Source organism: Penicillium expansum, assembly GCF_000769745.1.
Source record: "Penicillium expansum strain MD-8 chromosome Unknown contig8, whole genome shotgun sequence".
In the NCBI taxonomy this organism is placed as follows: Eukaryota; Fungi; Ascomycota; class Eurotiomycetes; order Eurotiales; family Aspergillaceae; genus Penicillium; species Penicillium expansum.
Window position 1 is genome coordinate 144,014 of NW_015971309.1, and position 21,162 is coordinate 165,175.

Sequence of the window (21,162 nt, forward strand, 5' to 3'; positions counted from 1 at the left end):
AAAACATTTATATGCGCCCAAGGTACTCATCACAAAACGCAATAATCATGAATCGAATTTTGAATTGATATTGAAATTTCTCTAACTTTCACAAATGGGTTACAGTTACACATGAGACGCCAAACATCCCCCCGAGTATGAAGAAAATATTGACCAGAAGAAAGAAAACACCGGCTAGCAAATAACACACCCCATAGAACTTGTATCTAATAATGCATGAAGAGAAATCAGACCATCCAATGCATCATCCTTAGATAATGATGGATAGTTCTGGTCGGTCCACGTCGCCCTCCATATCCGGGTAGTAAGGAATCATCGCATCGGCTCCTTGGACGTATGCATCGTTATACAGTCTCCAGTAAGGCATGCGGACCTTCCGAGCAGGGTGGAACAAGCCAGCCCAAACGTAGTTCATAACGATACCAGTGCCGACTGCCATTCGGATAGCTTCAATGGCTTCAATGACCCGATCAATGACGTGGGGACTGGTCTCGAAGATGTTGGGGAAAAGAAGGTTGAGCAGATGGACCATAGCGTCCTCGCAACCAAGACCAATAACACCGAGTGCGACGTGCTTGACCGCGCTGGCAGCGGTTTGTCGGTGGACTTGGTCACGGTCGACAAGTGCATCCTCTAGCAGCGGCGTGACAGCGTAGACATAGTCCTTGCCCATCTCGCCGATGTACTCGAACAAGAAGGATAAGGCCTTGAGCACACCGTTTTGCACATTGAGATCGGGCACCCGGTACTCGTTCATCAACGCCGGGAGCACAGTGAACGGTGCGCAAGTTTCGGCCACGATACCGATGGCGACAGCCGTGCAAACACGCGACTGACGCTCTTGTACTCGCAAGTTGCCGAGAAGAGCGGCGAGGACATCCTGAGGACCAATAGCCTTGGCAATGAAACCAAATGTGTTGTTGGCCGCACGACGAATTCCCTTCTTGTGAGCCTTGAGCATATCCATCAGCTCAAAGCAGATACGCATCCACTCACGGGCGTTCACGGACTCGGGACCACGGTCGGCAATACGACCGACGAGATCAATTGTGTTCTCCTGCACCTTTTCGTGGCGGTTGCGCAGAATGGGTGTAAGTCGGGGAAGAAGATCGCGAATGGGTGGCTGCATCTGGGTGATACCGACCACGGTGACGATGGCACGCAAAGCACCCAAGATGGAGCCCAAAACCTCGGGATATTCTTCACCCAGGTATTCGTAGAGCACGATACCAAGCTTGCCCATGAGTGCTTCCTCGTCACACTGTTTCATCACCAGCGCAACGCGGGAGATGAGATCGGCCGCCTGTTGTCGAACAGTGGGGGATTTGTTGTTTAGACGCCAGAGAATAGTACTGACAATCTGAGGAATATATGCCTTGCATCGTGTGCCAAGTGCGTTTACCACTGTGCCGAATCCATTAAGAATGACAAGGTCTTCGATGCTTTGTTCCTGGAAGGCGAAGAGGACACCATCAATGAGGCGTTCTTCCAGCCTCTCAGAAATGTCAGCGGCTCCAAGTGATGCAATCAATTTTTCGACCGTTTCCACAGTCATCTTGCGATATGGCTCGCTTTCGTCCTTGAGGTTGTTGACGACGCGCTCAAGAATCTCTCCAACACCCACTTTCTGGCCCAGGTCCACTGTGGTATCGACTACCTGGCGGTAGTTTCGTCGATCGAGCGCCATACGTCGCATCCAGAAGCCCTTGAAGAACTCTGTCAAGACGTGCTCCTTCAAATAGCTGGCAGTCACACCTGGAGTGCTTGCACATTGAGAAACCACCTTCAATACGACCTTCTTCATTTCCTCATCCGGTGAGGCGAATTCTCGAATAAGGATCTCCATGATTTGAGTGGTGTAGTAGTTGGCATACTCTTCGTCCATAAGAGGAATGATATAGCCGACAGCCTTGAGGAACGCAGAGAGACCCTTGCCACGCTGCTTGCGGGCACCGGTCCAGAGAGGGCTCAAGATGTCATCGAAACTTTCGATACCATATGGGTTTGCGGCCTCAGCCAAAGAGGCCAGAGATAGAGCGGTGACGGTTCGAACTTTAGCTTGTTCATCGCTAAGGTTACCTGAAACGCATCCAACCAGCTCTTTGAGATGAGGGAGAATGGCACAACCCATGAGGATAGGGATATGCTGGACAATCTTGACACCGGTGTGTCGAGCCTGCCATGACTTCTTACTGCGGCAGACAGCACGGAGGAAAGGAAGGAGGGCGGGAATACCGAGGGCAGAGGCCACAACGGCGAAAGCGCGTGCTGTCGTGTTTCGCACATATTCATCGGCGTGGTCAATATCAGGACGCATAGTACTGATCATAGTAGCAAGACCGGCGGCCTTGGCAAGGTTCGAGATAATCTCTCGGCCTTCAACACGAGCATAGTAGTCTTGATCAATGAGCAGTGGTTCGATGACAACCAAAATCTTGTGAACATAGGGACGGACCAGATCATCCAGTTTGTAGAGAATTCTGTCGATGACCTTCACCAGCAAGTGGCGTTCCTGGTCTTCTAGGGTCCTTTCCATGAGCAGGGGGAGAATCTGATTGAAAAGAGCTCCGGGACCAAAGTCGCGTGCATTGTCTGTGATTTGGCGCAGAGCAGTTTTGCGCATGGGCGGGGTGCCGTTCTTGATCTTGAGTAGTAATCTCATAATCTTTCGCTCCTTCATTTCTTCCACAGTCATGCTGGTTTCATCCCCACCCTCCATCAGCTTACCGAAGTAAGCCATGTCCTCCGCCTTGAAGAACTGAAGTTCACCCACACCGGGGATATCAGTTGGAAGATCCTTTCCTACAGACTGAACACTTTCTGGCTCTTGCATCATGAACCCTCCAACACCGCCGGCGCTAGACATAGGTGCTGGCGTGGCCATGAGCCTGCGGGCTTGGGTTCGGACTGGTTCATACCCGGGAGGAGGGTCAAGGACCTTATAGCCATCGGCCTCACCGGGAAGCATGATATCGAGCTCCTCATCGGACCAGCCAATAACTTGACCGGGTACATCCCCGAAACCAGCTGCCGGAGTAGCAGCACCTGCTTGGGATGGATGCATGGGAGTGGCGAGTCCTTGGTTGCCGACGGGAGTGGCAGCTGTGAGAGATGGCGCCAGATCCCATCTCGATCGGCCGGATTTGGCTGCTTCTGCTGGAGCAGGTGCCTCATCGAAACGCGATCTTTTGCCTGGTTCAGCAGCAGGCTCGCCCCATCGGTTCTTTCGCTTCTTTTCGGAAGACACCGCGACGGTCGAGCCTGCCTCGGCGTTTTCCTTATCGTGTTCCACCATCTTCAGCGTAGCCTGGTGCTCTGTAACGTCCTCACCCTTCTCGCGCTTCTCTGCGATCAGCTTTTGAACGCGCTCTTCTTCCCTGGCGATCTCGCGGAGGGCCATGACCTCACGATAGGTTTGGCTTTCTCCTTCAACGTCCGCGTTGGCAGCGAAGGGATCGGCGCGCGTCGGGGTCAAGGCGCCACGGTTGAATCGGCGTTTCTGGTAGTCTGTCTCGCGGTCTGCGATTCGCGCCGCCTTTTCACGGCCTAGCAAAATGTCCTCCTCCTCAACCCCAGCTCCTCGCGCCATCTCATCAATCTGGCTTCTGGTAGCAGTGTATTGGCCAACCAGTTTGTGTCCTCCATCCGCATCTTCCATTTCTTCATCGCCATCAACAGCGATCGAAGTATCGTAGCCTGAAAACTTCTGTGCTCCATCCCGTTCGTACAAAAAGGTGTCGAAGGATTCCGTCAGGGAGGCTTTGGTCGAATTATCAGTGCGCTGAGAAGATTGGTCAAAGGTCTTAGAGCCCTTTTGACTAGCAGCAGCAGCATTGCGCTCGGCTTGGAGCCGTCGAACGGCCTCGATATCGGCTACAGTGGGGATCAGTATATGGTCAGGTGGGAGAGCTTGTGAAGACCTACCGTCAGACATGGTGACAAAATGTAAAAGTCGCGAGGATGTGAGTGAGCCTGTATTACCGCAGAAGCGAACACCGCAGCTACATCCGGATTGAAAACCGCTGTAACGGTCACAATAATGGTGATTGAGGATGCTGTGTTGCTAGCCGCCTCGTGATGAAAAGGTCGTGATTAGGCTGCACGTGACTAGAGACCTTAGCTTCTTGGGTGGCCCGGTGTCTCATCACGTGAATTCATGACATAAGCATGATCATGCCCACCTGGGCACCTGCCCAACCATCTATATCGCCTAAATAGGCAGGTGGTGTGTTTCTGCCACAAAGTGAGGTTATATTGAACCAAACGCAGAGATATTTTGCCCTTCGGGGCATACGGTGAACTGAAAATATACAGAGAAGATTAGCATGGCCCCTGCACTAAGGTTGACATGCCAAATCAAAGAGAAGCTACCTATTTTTTTTAATTCACGCGACCTCGCTTAAGATGTTAGAGTACGGGCTGTTTCGAACGCATATTCATTTGTACAGTTCACTAGTTATGTAGTTCACGTACCATCGCCGTTCGACTCTGCGCATTGTCGGAACTCCATGAACTTTTTTAAAAGCTCTATCAGGCCAGGTTTGGGCAGTCAACAATGTTGGCGGCTGAAAGGAAAATGGCGAACATCCGCAAGGGAGGGGTATAACGAATTAAACAACAGCCTAAAGAGACCAAAGTGAGAGTCGATTGATCTTGCTCAAAGAAAATTTTAGCCCCCAAAGCATGTTACAGTATTTTAAGAACTCCCTGTGAGCCACCAATGCTAATAGTTGGTTAGAAACCATTGATATTTCGATATTTTTTCTACCTACAACATAGAAGTGCCATTCTGGGCTCTTTACTGTATAATTCCTTGCGTTTGGCCAACTCTCACACTGTGTTTATGGCTCGTAAATTATGTATTGCTGCCTGATTAGCACTTACATCTGTGGCGCTGCAAGGGCGCGTATAGTCTATTTATGTCTCACAACCGGTGTATCAGGGATATTGCAGGCCTGCATGAACTTTAGTGTTCCTGTGCACTTGAAATTGATTATCTAATTTAGGAAAAAGGTTCTTAATACGACTGGGGATGAGAGCAAGAAACTCTCCGATAGCCAATGAGAAATCTAGGCTAAAGTAGGTGCATCAAATAAGCGCCTGTAGAATTCCAAGATCCGAAAGAACGTACTTGATCAATATGGCTTCTTCTAAGGCTGATTATACTGAATTGTTGTTATTGATAAAGCCTACACAATATTACTCATACCCCAATCTATCCATGGATTCTAAGGTTGTCCAACATTGAAGACAATTTGCTGCCGGCCAGTAAACAACAATGGGGCTAGTGTAACCTATAAAGCCCTGTGGTTACATCCTTTTCATTTTAATCAACACAGATGAATTAAAATCTCATTACCTATATCTCTAGCAACCTTTCAAGATAGGTGGGGGGTGACAACAAAGAAGCCAATTTTAGCACACCGTTAGCCCAGTAAGCAGACTCGGACACAATCTATGAATGTAGACAACTCAGATGTGAATGGCGGTATAAACTTATATGGAATCTATCATTGGCCCCCCCAAAGGTTCATTGAACCAAAATCCACTACGCTTAGTTAGATTCGGTTTACCTCGAGAGCCTTGCTACCTGTGCGGCATATCTCAAACTCCGAGCATGTCCTTTGTTACATACCAGAATAGTCCTGCCAACCTTTTCATTAAATGAGATATATCTCCCTGTTTGTTGGTTTCATCCTTGCTCTTATACCTTATACCCCAGTTACTTTCCATGACTCCAGCACTAGATTTGCTCGAGCAAATTCTAGAAACAATCTATATCTGATAGATCCAAAATCACCCGGCTACCATGAGGCTCTTTTTAGCGCTGCCATTGCTGCTCGTAGCAGCAAATGTCGAAGGACACTCGGGTCTTCCTCATCCTCTGGCTCTCGCTTCCTCGTTCTCCCAAATCTACCACCAACTTAACAATATCAACCTCGGGAATTGCTCTCTCGCAAATGTATCCCTCTCATTGAACGAGACACATTCACCGCTTCCAGCACCATCCAAAAAATATTACTCTCAAATACGTTGCATTGGGCCGAGGAACACAGAACTACACCTGTCTATCGAATGGTTCCTTGAACTCCAATATCACCATCATGCCCAAAGCCACAGGGGCTGCCGCTACACTCTTCGACGCCTCTTGCATTGCATCATCATCTCTATCTCTCCTCCACGAAGTCCCCGCACTTATCAGCGCCACTCCTCTTGAATCTCTCGCGTTCATGGCAGCCCTTGTGGGGCAAGGAACGAGAAGTACCAACCTTATTATTGGCGAGCACTATTTCAACGCTGCTGGAGACCCAGTTTTCGATATGCGACTGAGTGGCTCCAATTCCTGGGCTGCTACGAGTAAAATAGCCTCTACTTCAGCGCCAAAGTTAAAATCGGGATCCTCTGGTGATGTTCCGTGGCTGAAGTTAGGATACAAGAAGGGAAATGACATTCGGGTAAGTTCCGGTTATCCATAACCCCCGGATCTGGAGTATACATATCTGACCGCACTGTTCTATATAGGAAGTTTACCGAGTTGTGACATCCCAAGGTGACCCGCCATCTACGTGCTCTGGTCAAGATGCAGCGATTCAGGTTGATTATGCCGCAGAATATTGGTTTTATGGGTGAAAGAAGCGTGCTAAGTTTTTGTTTTGAGCCATACGGGGGATCTTTGGATTTTTTTTACAAGCGATATGCAACCGATAGCAAGCCTTTTTTAATATATGTATCTCGAACTGTGTGAAAAATGCCGTTCACGAAATTCGATGGGATTTGTCTAAGAAGCAGTTTGTAGTCGCCCGTGTAGGTATATGGTAGGATTTCCAATAGATTTGAAGGTTGAAGTAGAAAGTAGGCGCTTTTATAAAGAAGACACTTATTTAAAACCTAAGAGGTGATACCAGTCCTGTTTCTTCTATTTGTTGTTTGTCAGTATACTTTGAATGACAAGCCCTAACCTCCTCACCCCCTCAACTAGCCGCCCTTCATCCTCCCACATGAAACAAAGTCTCAGCCGCCGATGTAAATCTCCCCCTGGAACATTCGCTGGGACTGCAAATTTCTGACCGCCACCCAGCACCAAATTTTGTAACTCTAGGGCCTCGTGGCACACTTGAGTTGCGGTCAATGCGGCCGGGAGCTGAATCCAGATGTAGTATCCCCCCGCAACTGGACTGGTCTCCGGATCAGGAGTAAATGACACACCGAAACGACCGAGATGTGTTTTGATTGCTGATGCCAGAATGCAGTGCCTTCGTCGTCCTTCTGGGACTAGGATATTGGTAATATATTTAGGCAAGAAGTTATCCTCCAGCATATCATTGATGAAAGTTGACGTTAGTTGTGAAGGAGCACCACCAGAGCGCGTAGAACCACTGTGAGTGAAATTTTAGCTTATTTTCAATATTCTGAATTAAGAATGAGGACTCACGCTTGGGAAAGACCATAGATGAAGTCTTTAGTCCCTTCAGCCCATCCAACTCGACATCCCGGACCAATAAGCTTGCTGAATGATCCATTGCTCACGACATTTCCAAATCGATCTTCTGGCCCACTATCAATTACCCGATCTATATCCACGAGGCGATGCTGAAGATGTGGAACCTTGTTGGCGGGATGTGTCACGCCCCAACTGAGAAAATCATACACATCATCAGCGACAACAAGAGCATTGTACTTCCGGGCCAATCTGACAAGTGCCTCACGCCTCGAGTGAGACATCGTCGTCCCTGACGGATTAGAGAAGCTCGGAACACAATAGATGACATGCTTGTATATCTTTCTGTACGGCCTGTGGGGCTTGTATGTCTTCTCCTGTTTCTGTTAGCATGTGTTATACCAAAAGCAACCAGCCGAGCATGGAAAAGAGCACATACCCGGTCATCTTGACAGCCCGAATCTCCACTACGCTCAAATGCATCCAAAGCAAGTTCAAGTGCAGCAACATCCATCCCCTCCCCGTCCTCGGGGATCCCTCGCATCCGGCCACTGAATCCAGCGTCCTCAAATACCCGGAAGACAAGATGATATGTTGGCTCCACGAGCCATATAATCTCTGTCTGGGCTGGGTCTGTGAATACCTGCAATACACATGCTAGATTCTGGCTGGCACCGCCGGTAATGCATATCCGCTCTGCGCCGATGGGCTGTGCAGGTGCATAGGATTGGGATAGCCACTCGGCTATATTTTTTCTTAGGGGGAAGTAGCCTTCGTCAGGGCCATAGGCAAATCCTTCAGTGAATATGGATGTGTTGGATAGGGCGTTGTTGGCTGCTTGTTTGAGGCGTTCCACTGGAAGCATGGCCGTTGCGGGCCATCCCTGGAAAAAGTCAATTTGAGTAGTAGGTATCATTTCATTTCTTGAAGACGATAATACCTATGGATATTTTTGAGAAAATTGGCTTGTTCTTATACTCGGGGCGTGGATAGTTTGTACCATTCTTGCTTTGGGAATATAAGCGATCTGGCCAATCACATTGAACATCCGCTATCATTTTCCCCGGATAATATAGACAATCGCTCATACTGTGGATTCTATTACTTGATTTATTCTCTGTTGTCTACTCTACTTACCAAATATTGTTGAAAGAGAAATGGTTCTCTTATTGATCGGATTGCTAAATAATGAAAACCCTTGAACGCCCGCAAAAAAACCACCCATTCCACGATTGAGAACAATGGGCTAGCGCCAGGATGAATGCAAACGCGAAGAATAAGAAAAATACAATCTCACCAGTCACTATGTAAAGCCCGCCGCTTAAATATCAAGGGGCGGAATTGCATCCATGCAGAAAACGCCGATGTATGTGTCCCCACTCCACCAACGCAAGCCACCCCGTATCAGACACACCACGGTCCAGGTCCAACCCGCAAGGAGCTGGAAATTTATACATTGTCATCCTCATAGACAAAGTTAATGTCACGGATGCGGCGGCGATTGGTGGCAATGAACTCCTTGTCACCGGCGGGTCGCTCATTACGATTGTTGGCGGTAAGCATGCTCTGGAGGCTCATGCAGACGCTCTCGACTGTCTGTACTGGGGACCAACCGGCGGAACCCAGGAGATCAAGGCAGATAATGCCATTGCTGTAGATGTGGGGATGCATTGGGATTGTACGGGATGTGCCAGTGGAGGCAGGACATTGGATGAATTGGACCTCGGGGGGTTCTAAAATGATTGTGTGTCAGAATCCAGAATGATCTGATAATTGAAAGGACGAGATAAAGACAAGATGAATGAAATGAAGCTACCGAGGCAGACAATAGAGACAAGAGGCTGCTGGCTGAGAAGATGGGGCTTACCGATAGGGTACTTGTTACTGAAGGTGAACTTCAGGCGATAAGTCTGGTCCAGATAAAGTGGATTCTGGTCAAGGATCTTGATGTCCATCTGCCATTCCTCTAGATTGTCGCATTTGACGATAGTAATTCCCGGTGGGAGATGCTCTTGCATCTGGAAAGTCACAAGGTCAGAGAAACATGTTCATTGACTGATAATATGCATGTGCGCCATGGTATGCTCTTGGGCAAAGTATGCCATCGGCGGGACAAAGGCGATAAGGTTAAGAAGAAAACGGAGGGGTTGGTACCTTAATGAGCTCCTATGATTCACAAATATAGAGTCAGCAAGATTGTTATTCCAGTTTTGTTCAGATTCAGAGTATATTCACCTTGCTCAGACGCTTTGTGGCGAACATTGTTGCGATGAGTGCTGAGAGAAAAAGATTTAGATGTTTGAGCTCCGGTGGAGAAGGAGGGGCGGTGTCTCAAGTGGAGTAGAGCGGATGTATGACGTTGACGGAAATGCAGGAACTTCTCAATAAGTGAGATGAGACTGAACTAAAGCAGTAAAAGATATAATATGGTCAAGAAAGAAGAGATATTGTTAAAAAGATCATAAATGAGGGTCTGAAGCTAAGTGGGGAGGTTATCTATTAATACACGTGATATCGACACCTGACTATATATTGGGTCATAACTATGGCCCCAGAGATACTTTTAGTTCGCTTGAGAAATTTTTGCGGCTGATTGTGTATAAAACTTGAGAATTGTATGTTCACTCTGATTGACTAGGATAAATGGGAATCACAGAATTATATCCAAGAACCGCCAGGTAGATAAAAGAGAAGTACAGGGCAGGATAGACATAGGAACAGGATATGAACAAAACATAAGATGTAGAGACACAAAGAAAGACGGCAAACAATTTACGCAGAAGCAGCCTTCTCGCGAGCTTCACGTTCAACCTTCTCCCGCTCCTCAGTCTCCTTCTGCTCACGGACCTTAGCCAGAACAACTTCACGGAAAATAGCACCGCGAGCAGCGCTGGCCAGACTCTTCTTCTTTACATGGCCAGGGGCCGGACTGGCATCGCTGCTTGGCACTGGTGGTTCCGTTGCACCTGAATCTTCGGTTGAACTGCCCATGTCCACCGCGCTGGGAATATCTTCCGCATCCCCGTCCTCTTCCTCGTGCATCTTGAGCGACTCGATACGGTTGGCGAGCTTGACGATCTCGATTCCGCGGCGGAGACGGGCACGTGCAATGTAGGTGCGGATTTCAGGCAGCAAGTCACGGTCGCTCGCAGTCTCTCCAGTCAGCCATACGTGCTTCAGGGCTTCCTCGGAGGAAACTCGCTTGGTGGGGTCCGTATTCAGGAGAGTGAGAATGAAATCTTTGGCGTCCTGGGACACATCGCGCCAGTACCGCTCGTGGAAGATGATGCGGCCTGTTCGGCATTCTTCGATGAGGTCGGTCAAGTTCTCGGATCGGAAGGGGGAGTAGCCACACAGGAGGGTATAGGTGATGACACCGAGCGACCACATATCGACAGCCTTGCCGTGGCCCTGCTTGAGCATGACCTCGGGAGCAGCATATCCAAAGGAGCCGGCCATGCTGGTCAGTACCTCGGAGGGGCTGTGCAGCATCTTCGCAATACCGAAATCGGCCAAGACCAACTGAGAGTCGGCAGCACGGGTGAGGTAGAGGAGGTTTTCGGGTTTCAAGTCTCCGTAAGGGTTAGTTACATGTAAAGCGCTGGTATGACATAATAAGACTGACCTCGGTGAACAATGTTGCGCTTGTGCAGATAATTCACGGCATCAAGGACCTGGCGGATGGTCTGCGACGCATCCTTCTCAGTGAACTTGCCATATTCGCAGATCCGGTCGAACAACTCGCCACCGGTGGCTAGCTGTGTAACGATGTAGAATTTGTCCTAGATCCACGGTTAGAGCTCTACAACGACCGCACCAAAACAGAGACGTGCTCACTTTAGATTCGAACCAGTCGACGAACGAGACAATGTGGGGATGTTGGAGTGATTGCAGCATCTCAAGCTCATCATGAACCATGCCCTCGTTGCCACGGACATTTTTCTTCAGAATTATCTTGACCGCAACTTTCTTTCCGTCGGTAGAATCTGCCTCGCGAACAATTCCGTATGTACCGGCGCCCAGCGTCCGTCCGAATTTGTAGAGTGCCCTATAGCCAGCGAAAAATAGGTCAGCGAATGTGGGGTAAGGGAGCTACGATAAGGAACCGTACTTCTTTTCGTAGCTCTCCGGCTGCCCGGACAGCTTGTTGAGCATGTTTGCGACTAGAGAAATGCGAGTTAGTAAATTGCGGGGCCTGCCAGACGAATCGCGCAAAACAAATGAAGCAAAGGACCCCTGGAGGAGCCGACCGAGCGGGGAGGGCTTAGGCATGGCGGAGTAGACCCTGACACAAAATTATAGCTAGAAGTCCAAGTCCTCCTAGCCCCCATATATTCCACAGGGGGCTGACAGGAAACGTGTAGATCGACATGGCAATTCCAACGCAACGAAGAGTCAGATTATGCACAAGGCTGATGCGAGGCCGGAAAATATTTGGCCAACACAAATGGACGAATCATAGCAAGATTGAATAGAAAAAAAAGTCCCGCAAATATGAAATATCGACTCACAACTCATGATGTGGGGATAGGGCTGCAGACGCCCAAGGTGGCAGACGCGGTGTGAGATGGGCTCGAATGGGCGCGGAACCAGTTAGGTAGCAACGAGTAGGACGAAGAAGAGGAGGATTCAAGGATTGAGGCTTTTAAAGTAGAAAATGTAGTCCAACCTAGTAAAAGAATATGGTCAGCGATATCGAAAATATAAAAACGCCCAATTCGAGGGGTGATCATGCGCGGGGGTGGCTGCATGAAGATTCCAAACAGAACCAATGGAGTAGACATACCACACACACACACACACACACACGTAGACGAACAATTATCAGAAATCGCAGGTCAATTGTAAGTGCGCCTGAGATGAATTTAAAAAAGATAGGAAAAAAAAGGGCTGAAGAGGGGGGAAGATCAGGAGTTCTAGACGCGATAAGCCTTGCACTTGGGGTTGTAGGGTTTAGCGCCAGCACAGCCACAACGGGAATGTTACTGCCTCCAGGGCTGACTCTCCAACATCTAAATTAATATACAACATAGAGCAATATAATAGGATTAATTAAATATTGAAAAAAAGGGGTAAAACTTGATCATAATCATGTCCATGCACTAAAAGTAAGATGTAAATTTCTAGCATTGAAGCCCAAACTTAACTACTCCGTACATTGCATATAGATCTACTTGCATGTGACGTGACTGGGGACATGTTACTACGTACATTACTAGTGTACATGCAGATGTGTATTTACTACATACATACACTATATAAGAATCCACAGCTGTTTTCAAGTTTCTAGACCTGAAATGCAAAGATTATGCCTTGTTTTTTTTTTTTCTAGTTGAAGACAACATCACAGATAAAAAGCGCCAAGAGCTGTGGTGGGTACGGAGTATTTAGAGCCACAACACCACTTCGCCCTGACACTATGTTGTACTCCATACAACCACTTTAGACCGGCAATTAAAACATGGCAAAGAATGACACCTGTGTAAATTTTGAAGCTATGATGCATGAAAATTAATATCAAAGCTCTTCCCTGATTGGCAATGAACATCCCGACCCCACCAGGGTGCGTGTGTGGCATGGCGTCGTCACTAAACGTCATAGGCTTAGCCAGAGGTATATGAACCACAGCAACCATGGATTTCTGCTGGCTTCATTCTCGGTTGAATTTGAAATTTACTATCATAATATCCTCAAGAACTTGAACTTTCAATCATGCTATCCTTCCTCTTCTTCTTTACCTTCCAGGTAATTCTACTTGCCGCTTGGGTCGCTGGTTACCTGGACCCATACCAGAAACAGCTCCAAGAGCTCTTGCTAGACTATATGGGCGAGACAAAAGTTTCTTATGGTCTGAAAAGTATGTTATCTCAAAGAGAGAAAGAGGAAAAGAAAAGGAAAAAAGATTTATACTAACCAGAGTTCATTTATAGAAAGTCTGACTGGCAAGAAACTCACCGAGGACCAGAATCTGAGCAAGATTCAAGATCAACTCGGGAATCAACTGGGTGGCCTTTTTGGGAAAGGAGGTCTAGGAGAGGGATTTGGTTCTGTATTGAGTAAAGGTCTTTGAGAAGTTGGCTGTTAGGACGAAGGACAAGAATAGCAAGATTCACTTTGGATTATTTGAAGTTAAGATTAAGATTAAGTTTTAAGAAACAGATCCAACCATAGGGATGTTTCCAGGCAGCCTTCGTCCAAGCAGTAAAATACAAAGATCATCAATAACGTGGTCTTTTGTACCAAACCAAGTGAGCGAAGACGCAACAATGTTTTTTTGCCTCCAGTATACCAGATGGCATACTCAACTCCACCAAACCACCTCGGCAGCCAAGATGATCAAACACAGACCATAATGGTGCTGATGATACCATCTTGTCAACCACCTAGGTATTGCGCAATGCAATATCCATCGACCATTTTGAATCGAATGGCTCGAATGTCATGCAACTGCATTGGTGCTGCACAACACCCAACCTCCGAAAAAGAAAAAACAAGAAAAGCAAAAAGCAAAAAAAAAGTGCAAATAATTCAAAAGAGATCAGGAAGAGAACAAGCAGTAAGATCTCACCGATACAGCCATTCGCGAGATCCATAACCTGTCTCACCAAGCTCAGCCAAAGCAGTTTCGCAAAGCTCATCGTAGTACTCAGTTCCCTTCCAGTGACTATGCTTCGACCGAATACCAATCCTCCAATCCTCTTCCCTGAGCCGCTTAATGCGCTGCGCCTTAGTCTCAACCCGAATAACATTTCCATACTCATCGATATTAGGTCCTTCGATCACAGGAGGTTCCTGGGCAGCACCGGAATCGGGGTTAGGCTTAACGGGAGAAAAGGTCCAGAAGGAAGCAGAGCGGGCCATAGTCGTGTTGCGAGAGCGACGAGCCTGCTGTAGATCCGAAACATGCTTGATCTGCTTGCGGAGTCCGGTCACGTCGGCGGGAATATGCTCACGGAGCCACTTGACGGCGCTGTTGAATTGATTGATCTGGGCGGCGCGCTCGGCGCTGACAGGCGCGGGGGAGGACTTTCTCGACCGCAACGAGGGCGACTTGGTGCTTCTCTGCTCTGGTGAGCCTGCGCGGCTGGTGAAAGGGGAGCCGAGGATGGGGATCTTCTTTCTCATAACGGGGGTTGGCGTCGATGGAGTTATGGTACTGGGCGAAGAGAGGACGGGACTCAGACGCTTCGGCTGCGGTGCTAGGGTTGAAGGGCTCGCCTCCTCTGTGTTAGCATTCAGTCGTCCGGATGGGATTATCTTCAAGGGTAGCCGGGGAGGGCGAGATCGGACTCGTCGATTCACCTCATTCCTAGACGTTTCTTGCTCTGAACCTCCACAGATTACCATTGCAGAGCTGCTGCACATGAGCACTTCGCCGGAGCTCTTCCGAATTGCAAGTGGGGGTGGGATAAGCTCGTTGCGCTTTGCTGGGTCCTCAAGTTCAGCTGGGAATTTGATCGGAGATAGACGTACTGGCGGCCGCTTTAGACTGTCATGTTTCGGCGGCACGCGGGTCACAAATGGGTCGTCGGCTCCCGCGATAATAGAGTTATCGATCATCCGGGCAATGTTTCGGACGATAGATCCTCCATTGGGAAGCCCATCTCTGGCACTATTGAAAGAGAGCAATTGGTCTCTCGTAGCTGGGCGAGGAGAGCTGCCGTGTGGTGGAGGAGGGGGCTTACGGGTCGGAGGCGGGATATGAAAAGCTGGGGGTGGAACGTCATAGTTAAGAAACGAGGCTTCTCGGACAGTAGGAGGTGGTGTGACGCAAAAAGCAGTGGTAATAGACGAGTGGGAAGGAGAAGAGGGAGAAAGGACAGGTGAGGGAGGAGTTTGAGCTAGCTTAGTATTATGAGCTGATAGATTCTGAACTGACAGAGCTTGAGCATTTGGATCAGGGCCAGGGCCTGGAGGGAGATCATAGGTCGGCGAAATTGTGGGACTCCACACAACGGTACTCAAGGAAGACCGAGGAGACGTGTTGGGCGAATGAAGAAAAGTAACTGGTGAGTAGGTCTGGTTGGGATTCAGAACCGGGGGTGGGAGAGTAGCTGGCAAAGACTCATAGGCAATCTGAAACTGCTCCATAGCAGAAGTCAGAAGTGGGACCTTGACAGCCGAAAATATATGGGCTGCTCGTCCCATGTACTCATATGAGGTGGCTGCATAATAGTGGAGGTAGGTCGCACGGATTGGATAGAGCTATGTATAAACCCGTTAGCGATCAGAATTTGAGATGACATGTGTGAAACACAAACCGGACTAGAAGCGGTGTCTATGAGCTGATTGCAACGCAAGGCACATTGCTTGTATTGCTGGTTGAAACATAGCCATTTCACATCAAGGAGGGCTCTCTTCCATTCATAAGAATTCCGTGGAGGAGAGAAGACACCAAAGGGCAACGAGGCCGCGGGTGGCATTTCTGAAATATTTGAGGACGAATAGGAAGCCATTTTGGAAATAGAGGGAACAAGTGAATGAAGGAGGAAGAGATGAGACACGAGATGGGATGTAGGAAAAGGAAGAGGAGATCAAAAACTGGACTCTCTGCCTCCCCAAATTAAGACATGGGCACTTGAGGTGCCATTCCACATCTTGCCAGACAACTCCAGTGCCTATGATTCTACCTTGTCTAGTCATGTCTATTAGGCTTGACCAGCGTCAAGGACACTCACTCAAGACTACGGGCCTAGCTTCAACTATTTTCACAGGCATCAAAGAAAGTCCATCTTTGTCTCTACCAGCTATAAGGCACTGCCTACATCCTTCATAGAGATCTGCGTAGTGAACATAATGTGCATGAAAACCGAACATAATATTAGTTACTGGAATCGTAGATAAGTTGACTCATTGATCCCACATATCTGGGCCTCCTTACATGGCTTCCGACTAAGGATATTTGCCAGTAAAATATTCCACGAGCCCATAATCATCTAGACCTGCTCAACAACATGAACACCATTCATCTCATGTCTAATCTCAGCCCGTGACAATGCCTCACCAGTTGCCGAAAGTGACTCGAGGAAATCACTCAGCAAACGGTCAAGTTCTGCTGTCACCACACCATCATCCATACCCTCCATCAGACTCGCCGCACTTGGGGGATTGAGAGCCGGGAAGGGGATTGGTCCCTCGTCTTCTGCCTGTAACATGGGGATTTCAGATGTGTCGTGTCGTACATTTCGCATAGTTTCAAAGACGGGAGAACCCGGCTCTGAGACGGGGCCCGAAGTCACCGAGGAAGCAGTGGGGGTTTGGGGAATTGGAACGGCTGTGCGCAAAGCTGTCATACTATCTTCGTACGAGGAAGTCCTGGAGTGCTCCTTCCATACAGGGTGAGATTCTTCGTCTGGCCCAGGGCCGTCGAGGACACCGGAAGCCTCATATTCACTATAGCCGGCTAATTCCATCATTGCAGGGAGTTCGGTGTCGAAGAAATGACTATGATGAAGCGAGTTTGCCCCCTCTGGGGTGGTGGGGCGATCGAAGCGGAAGGGATCGTAATCTGAGTCGGAGGTATTGGACGCCGAAGTTGAAGGACGTGAGTCACCTGGTTCATCTATTGACAGTGGCTGCGATGGCGGCGGAGGCTTAACCTCAGGCAGCGGAGCTCGGAGAGTATCATGTCGGTCATCGTAGGTTTGACTCTCGGGCACAGATCCCATGACTGGGAATGTCCATTGCATGGTGGCTCGCTTCTCAGCTTGGAAAGACTCCTCCGTTATGGGCTCCTGTGCAGGAGCTTCCTCCTTCTCTTCTTCTTCCGGTTGTTCCTCTTCATCTTGTGTGAATGACGGGAATTTCCAGTCCATGGTAGGAGGTCGAGGACCAGACGGCACGAATGTATCTTCGAGGTTTGCATCATCATTCACGCCACTATCAGATGATTTTGAGCTAGTCTCAGAGGAGCTCCTGTGCAATCGAAAACTGGATCGGTTTGCGCGGATAGTGTTTGCGTCGACTAATTGAAAAGGCTGGGCAGATGGAGCTCCTGCTGCGTAGTGTGAGGCCTCGAATGACCCGATGTCGATATCGAGAAAGGTTGATGTGACGGAAGAGCGGTCTGTTTCCGCACGGAGGGGGAGATCTGAAGTGGGTTGGGCAGGTTCGATGGGGACAAAGTCATTTTTTGTTTCGTACGTGTAGCTGGGCTTTTCCTCATCAAACAGGCCTTCCATTGCCTCTGCACCTCGGCGCACGCGTTCGTCGAAATTGACCTTATCTTCATAGTTGAGATCGTCCTCCGAAAACGTTTCATACATCTCATGCTCAGGCGTTGTGTCGGTGGGACTGATTGACTGTTCCATCTCCGCCAGCGAGGCAGCAATTTCATCCATGTCAATGACAGAGAATCTTCGCTCAAACCCATCTGTTGTACTGAAATTCCAGTCATCTTCTGACTCCTCGATGCCTGGGAGTTCAGCTGCCGCCGCGCCACCTGGGTGGAACAAAGAAATCCGCTGGCCTCCTCGCTGGGACCACTGGTAGTAGTTTCTCACCAACTCACCCACAGAGGTGGTCGGATATTCCTCATCTGTATCGGCAATGTAGGGGTGGGCAAGGATGTCTGCCATTGTGGGGCGAGTCTCTGGATTGGAGTCAAGGGCGTAGGCAATAAGATCCTTCAGGCCTTGACTGTACTTATCGCTGTCCAGCTGGGGAGTCTTGCGATTTAGTTGGCGACCGATTTGCATTCGTTCTCGCAGGCCTGCGTTTGGCGGGTTGCCGTTCGCGAATTCGAACAGTGTGCACCCATACGCCCACACATCAATCTCATTCCCGTATTGATGGGCCTCTCCCCGGGTTGCAAACATCTCGGGCGGCATCCAGTGTGGTGTTCCGATCCAGGTGGAACGTTTGTCTCGCTGTGATTGGAGAACACCAGCAACACCGAAGTCACAGATTTCCAGACGACCCTCTTCATGAACAAGAATATTTGCAGCTTTCACATCGCGATGAATGATTCCAGCTTCGTGAATAGCGTGAAGTCCAACAGCTAGCTCACGAGCGATTGGAATGATATATTTCTCATCGAGCTTGTCGTTCGTTGCACGCATCAAGGTACGGACACTGCCACCGGGACAGTACTCGCAAACCAGCCACAACTGAGAATGAATGGAAATGGCTTCAATGATTTCGTTGATGTTTTTGGCACCGGAATCCTTCACTTGCTTCATCACCTTTGTTTCATGGATGAAATCCTTTATCGACTCATCCCTGAAATCTCGAAGTGACTTGTAGTCTAGCGAGTCAATATCTAGGACTTTGATGGCAACCACCCGACCCGATGGCTTTTGGTGACCCTTGTAAACACGACCATAAGCACCTTTGCCTATCAACTCTTCAAACTCGTATGGTGGAACCTCGGTTTTCGCACGACGACACATCTCTTGGACGGCCACCCCCTGTTCACGAGCTAGCTTGAATGCTTCTGCCTTGTGCTTTGTGATGGCCGCCATTGCAGAGGATGGGTCCAAGAGTCGGGATATTCGAGAATCCATTGTGAGTGAAGATCCGCTTGAATGAGCGAGGTGTGAAGTAAGATAGCCGTAAGAATGAAGTAGGTGTAAAAGTGAGCAAGGAGTAAAGATAGAGATGGGGGCTAGGTGAGACGAGTTTGAAGTATAAAGATATGCGGCTCCTCTGGCGTAAAGTTAATGATTGGGGGTGGATGGAGTGCGTTTGCGGCTTCGACACAGCAGGTGCTTGAGCTTTTTAACACAGCGCTTCAAGGCTCTCTTGCGCTTTGATGTGCCCCTTTTTGCAGAGGCGAAAGAAACTGTTGACGGACGAGTAGAGATATGAAGAGGCGTCTTCTGGTAATATCGAGGGGAAGCTGTAGGTGTAGCGCGCCCTTCGAATATACTGCGAAAGGAGTGCTGTTTTCTGATCACGAAGCTGATCGGACGAACTCGTGAGGAGTATTCAGGGAAAATGGCGTAGGTGTACCGATTTGCGCGCTCCTGGGTCTGGTGAGAGCTTTCAAGATCCACTTGTTGTCCCTCGTGACGGTCAATGGGGAGATGTAACTCTCTGGAAGGAACGCTGGGAGACAGGGAAGGGATCTGAGGGGAAACGTTCCGAGTGTTGAGGATGGTTGAAGTGTCGTTAGAAGGAGGCGGGGAGCTTCTAGAAGAAGTAGTTGATGTATTCCTTAGCCCACTTGTGTCGAGAGCAGATGTATCAGCTTTGGCACAACTGCTAAAAGAATCTTGCTTTCCGATCGGGGTACTGTCCCCAAAATCTTCAGAGAAACGAGGAATCCGAGGTAGGCTGGTCGCAGGTTTGATCTGACTGCTGGTGAGCGTCGACGTATTAGCCTGGGCACTGTCTTTCGGTGGCACTCGTTCGGCGTTAGGATCAAGGTGGGATAAAACTTGGTCCCTGGCCGTGTGATTGTGACTGGGAGGTCTTGGAAATGATTCAAGTAGCTGCTCAAAACTCCCAGGCTGATTTGGAGTTCTCGGGTCCTGGGAGGCTTCGCAATTGCCTTGGGTTCCAGGGGTCTCGTTGAGGTTATCAACAGGGTTGGGTGGCTCACCTGTTTCGCTGTCATAGACTGATGAGCTCGGGGGTTCAACGGATCCGGGGCGTGCAATGTTCTCAGATGCCTTGGAATGTCCAGGAAGCTCAGGGGACTCAAGGCAGTGAGGCTCGTCTTCTGTTGCAAGCTGTTGAAGTAACTCGGAGAACAGAGATTCTGAATCGGTGCCTATGAGGGAAGTCCACTCTTCTTCGTAGTGAACCAGGTCTCTGCCCTCTGAACCTTCACGAAAGTTACAAGGATGATTGTTGGTGGATCGTAGACGAAACTGATTGGCGCGTTCACTGTGATGCGGTAGGTTAGTTAGGGAAATCCACCTAGTAAACGGAGGAATATCTTGCCAGAGCCTAGTAGATGCAAGTCTGCGGGCAATGCTGGTAGAGCTGTGATTAGCCTCTAGGTCTGCACCAGGAAGCCCAGCAAATGGGTCGGATGAGCCGAAAAGACGAAGCAGGAATTGGTGCTCGCTTGGAGGAAATCCGAGCTCCTCAATTAGGTCGTAGAGACTGGGAGACTCGTCAGCCATTCTGTCTTTGGAATTACATAGATCGCATATCAATCGAGCCCGTGGGTGAATTGAACAAAGGGAGAAGCCTAGAGGGGATGAAAGCACTCGTGTCGCGTTTTCATTGTTTTGGAACCTACCTGGTCGCTTATTTAATCGAAAGGCGAGCCACCACCTAGGAAATTGAAAGTCCATACAATCACGTAGACACGCCGAGACTTTCCATTTGCCCTAGCAATATGGGATGCTTTGTAGAGGCAAGCGGGCCTTGATAGTGAACCAAGGCAGAGGCAAATATTCCAGAGCCCACAGCCTGATTCACACACAGCTTCCTACTGGTATAGTATAAGACTCGAGAAGCGTGGATATGTTGAAGAACAAGGCGATAAACATCGGCTGCCAGACGTCGTTGGCGATATTGTGGCACGTGATATATACACCCTTTTTGAGGAGCTGACCGCTTTGTGCTATTAGGACTTGGAAATCTGACCGCCATTAGAAATGCCTTTATACTGGGACATCAGACCTGGAGTATTAATTCCTTACAGAGAATCTGTAAGAGCTAATGCAGTAAACTTCACTCTTCACTGGACATATTGTTCCAAGTACTATTCAACAATTTACAGCCTTATTGGGGACCTCCCTGGAGATCTTATCGCTTATCGCGAGTGC

At 48.8% G+C, this 21,162-nt stretch overlaps 7 protein-coding genes across 7 annotated transcripts; 1 reads left to right on the forward strand and 6 right to left on the reverse strand.

The window, feature by feature from the left end:
* Positions 1-250: 250 nt before the first annotated feature.
* Positions 251-3,934, reverse strand: PEX2_003270 (U2 snRNP complex subunit HSH155; the record flags this gene model as incomplete). The annotated part of the gene is made up of 2 exons (XM_016737605.1): positions 251-3,873; positions 3,925-3,934. The coding sequence occupies 2 exons, from the start codon at positions 3,932-3,934 to the stop codon at positions 251-253; spliced, it is 3,633 nt and encodes a 1,210-aa protein (XP_016598661.1).
* Positions 3,935-6,104: 2,170 nt separating this feature from the next.
* Positions 6,105-6,630, forward strand: PEX2_003280 (uncharacterized protein; the record flags this gene model as incomplete). The annotated part of the gene is made up of 2 exons (XM_016737606.1): positions 6,105-6,455; positions 6,523-6,630. 2 exons carry the CDS (start codon positions 6,105-6,107, stop codon positions 6,628-6,630), a joined length of 459 nt encoding a protein of 152 aa, XP_016598662.1.
* Positions 6,631-6,877: 247 nt separating this feature from the next.
* PEX2_003290 (Pyridoxal phosphate-dependent transferase, major region, subdomain 1) lies at positions 6,878-9,456 on the reverse strand (the record flags this gene model as incomplete). The annotated part of the gene is made up of 6 exons (XM_016737607.1): positions 6,878-6,916; positions 6,968-7,376; positions 7,433-7,815; positions 7,878-8,321; positions 8,894-9,171; positions 9,306-9,456. 6 exons carry the CDS (start codon positions 9,454-9,456, stop codon positions 6,878-6,880), a joined length of 1,704 nt encoding a protein of 567 aa, XP_016598663.1.
* Positions 9,457-10,210: 754 nt separating this feature from the next.
* Positions 10,211-11,593, reverse strand: PEX2_003300 (serine/threonine-protein kinase; the record flags this gene model as incomplete). Its single annotated transcript, XM_016737608.1, has 4 exons — positions 10,211-11,010; positions 11,064-11,220; positions 11,276-11,486; positions 11,550-11,593. 4 exons carry the CDS (start codon positions 11,591-11,593, stop codon positions 10,211-10,213), a joined length of 1,212 nt encoding a protein of 403 aa, XP_016598664.1.
* A 2,409-nt stretch (positions 11,594-14,002) lies between these two features.
* PEX2_003310 (uncharacterized protein) lies at positions 14,003-15,861 on the reverse strand (the record flags this gene model as incomplete). Its single annotated transcript, XM_016737609.1, has 2 exons — positions 14,003-15,643; positions 15,700-15,861. 2 exons carry the CDS (start codon positions 15,859-15,861, stop codon positions 14,003-14,005), a joined length of 1,803 nt encoding a protein of 600 aa, XP_016598665.1.
* A 513-nt stretch (positions 15,862-16,374) lies between these two features.
* Positions 16,375-18,942, reverse strand: PEX2_003320 (putative serine/threonine protein kinase; the record flags this gene model as incomplete). The annotated part of the gene is made up of 1 exon (XM_016737610.1): positions 16,375-18,942. One exon carries the CDS (start codon positions 18,940-18,942, stop codon positions 16,375-16,377), a length of 2,568 nt encoding a protein of 855 aa, XP_016598666.1.
* A 153-nt stretch (positions 18,943-19,095) lies between these two features.
* Positions 19,096-20,511, reverse strand: PEX2_003330 (uncharacterized protein; the record flags this gene model as incomplete). Its single annotated transcript, XM_016737611.1, has 1 exon — positions 19,096-20,511. The coding sequence occupies one exon, from the start codon at positions 20,509-20,511 to the stop codon at positions 19,096-19,098; it is 1,416 nt and encodes a 471-aa protein (XP_016598667.1).
* Between the last annotated feature and the right edge of the window lie 651 nt (positions 20,512-21,162).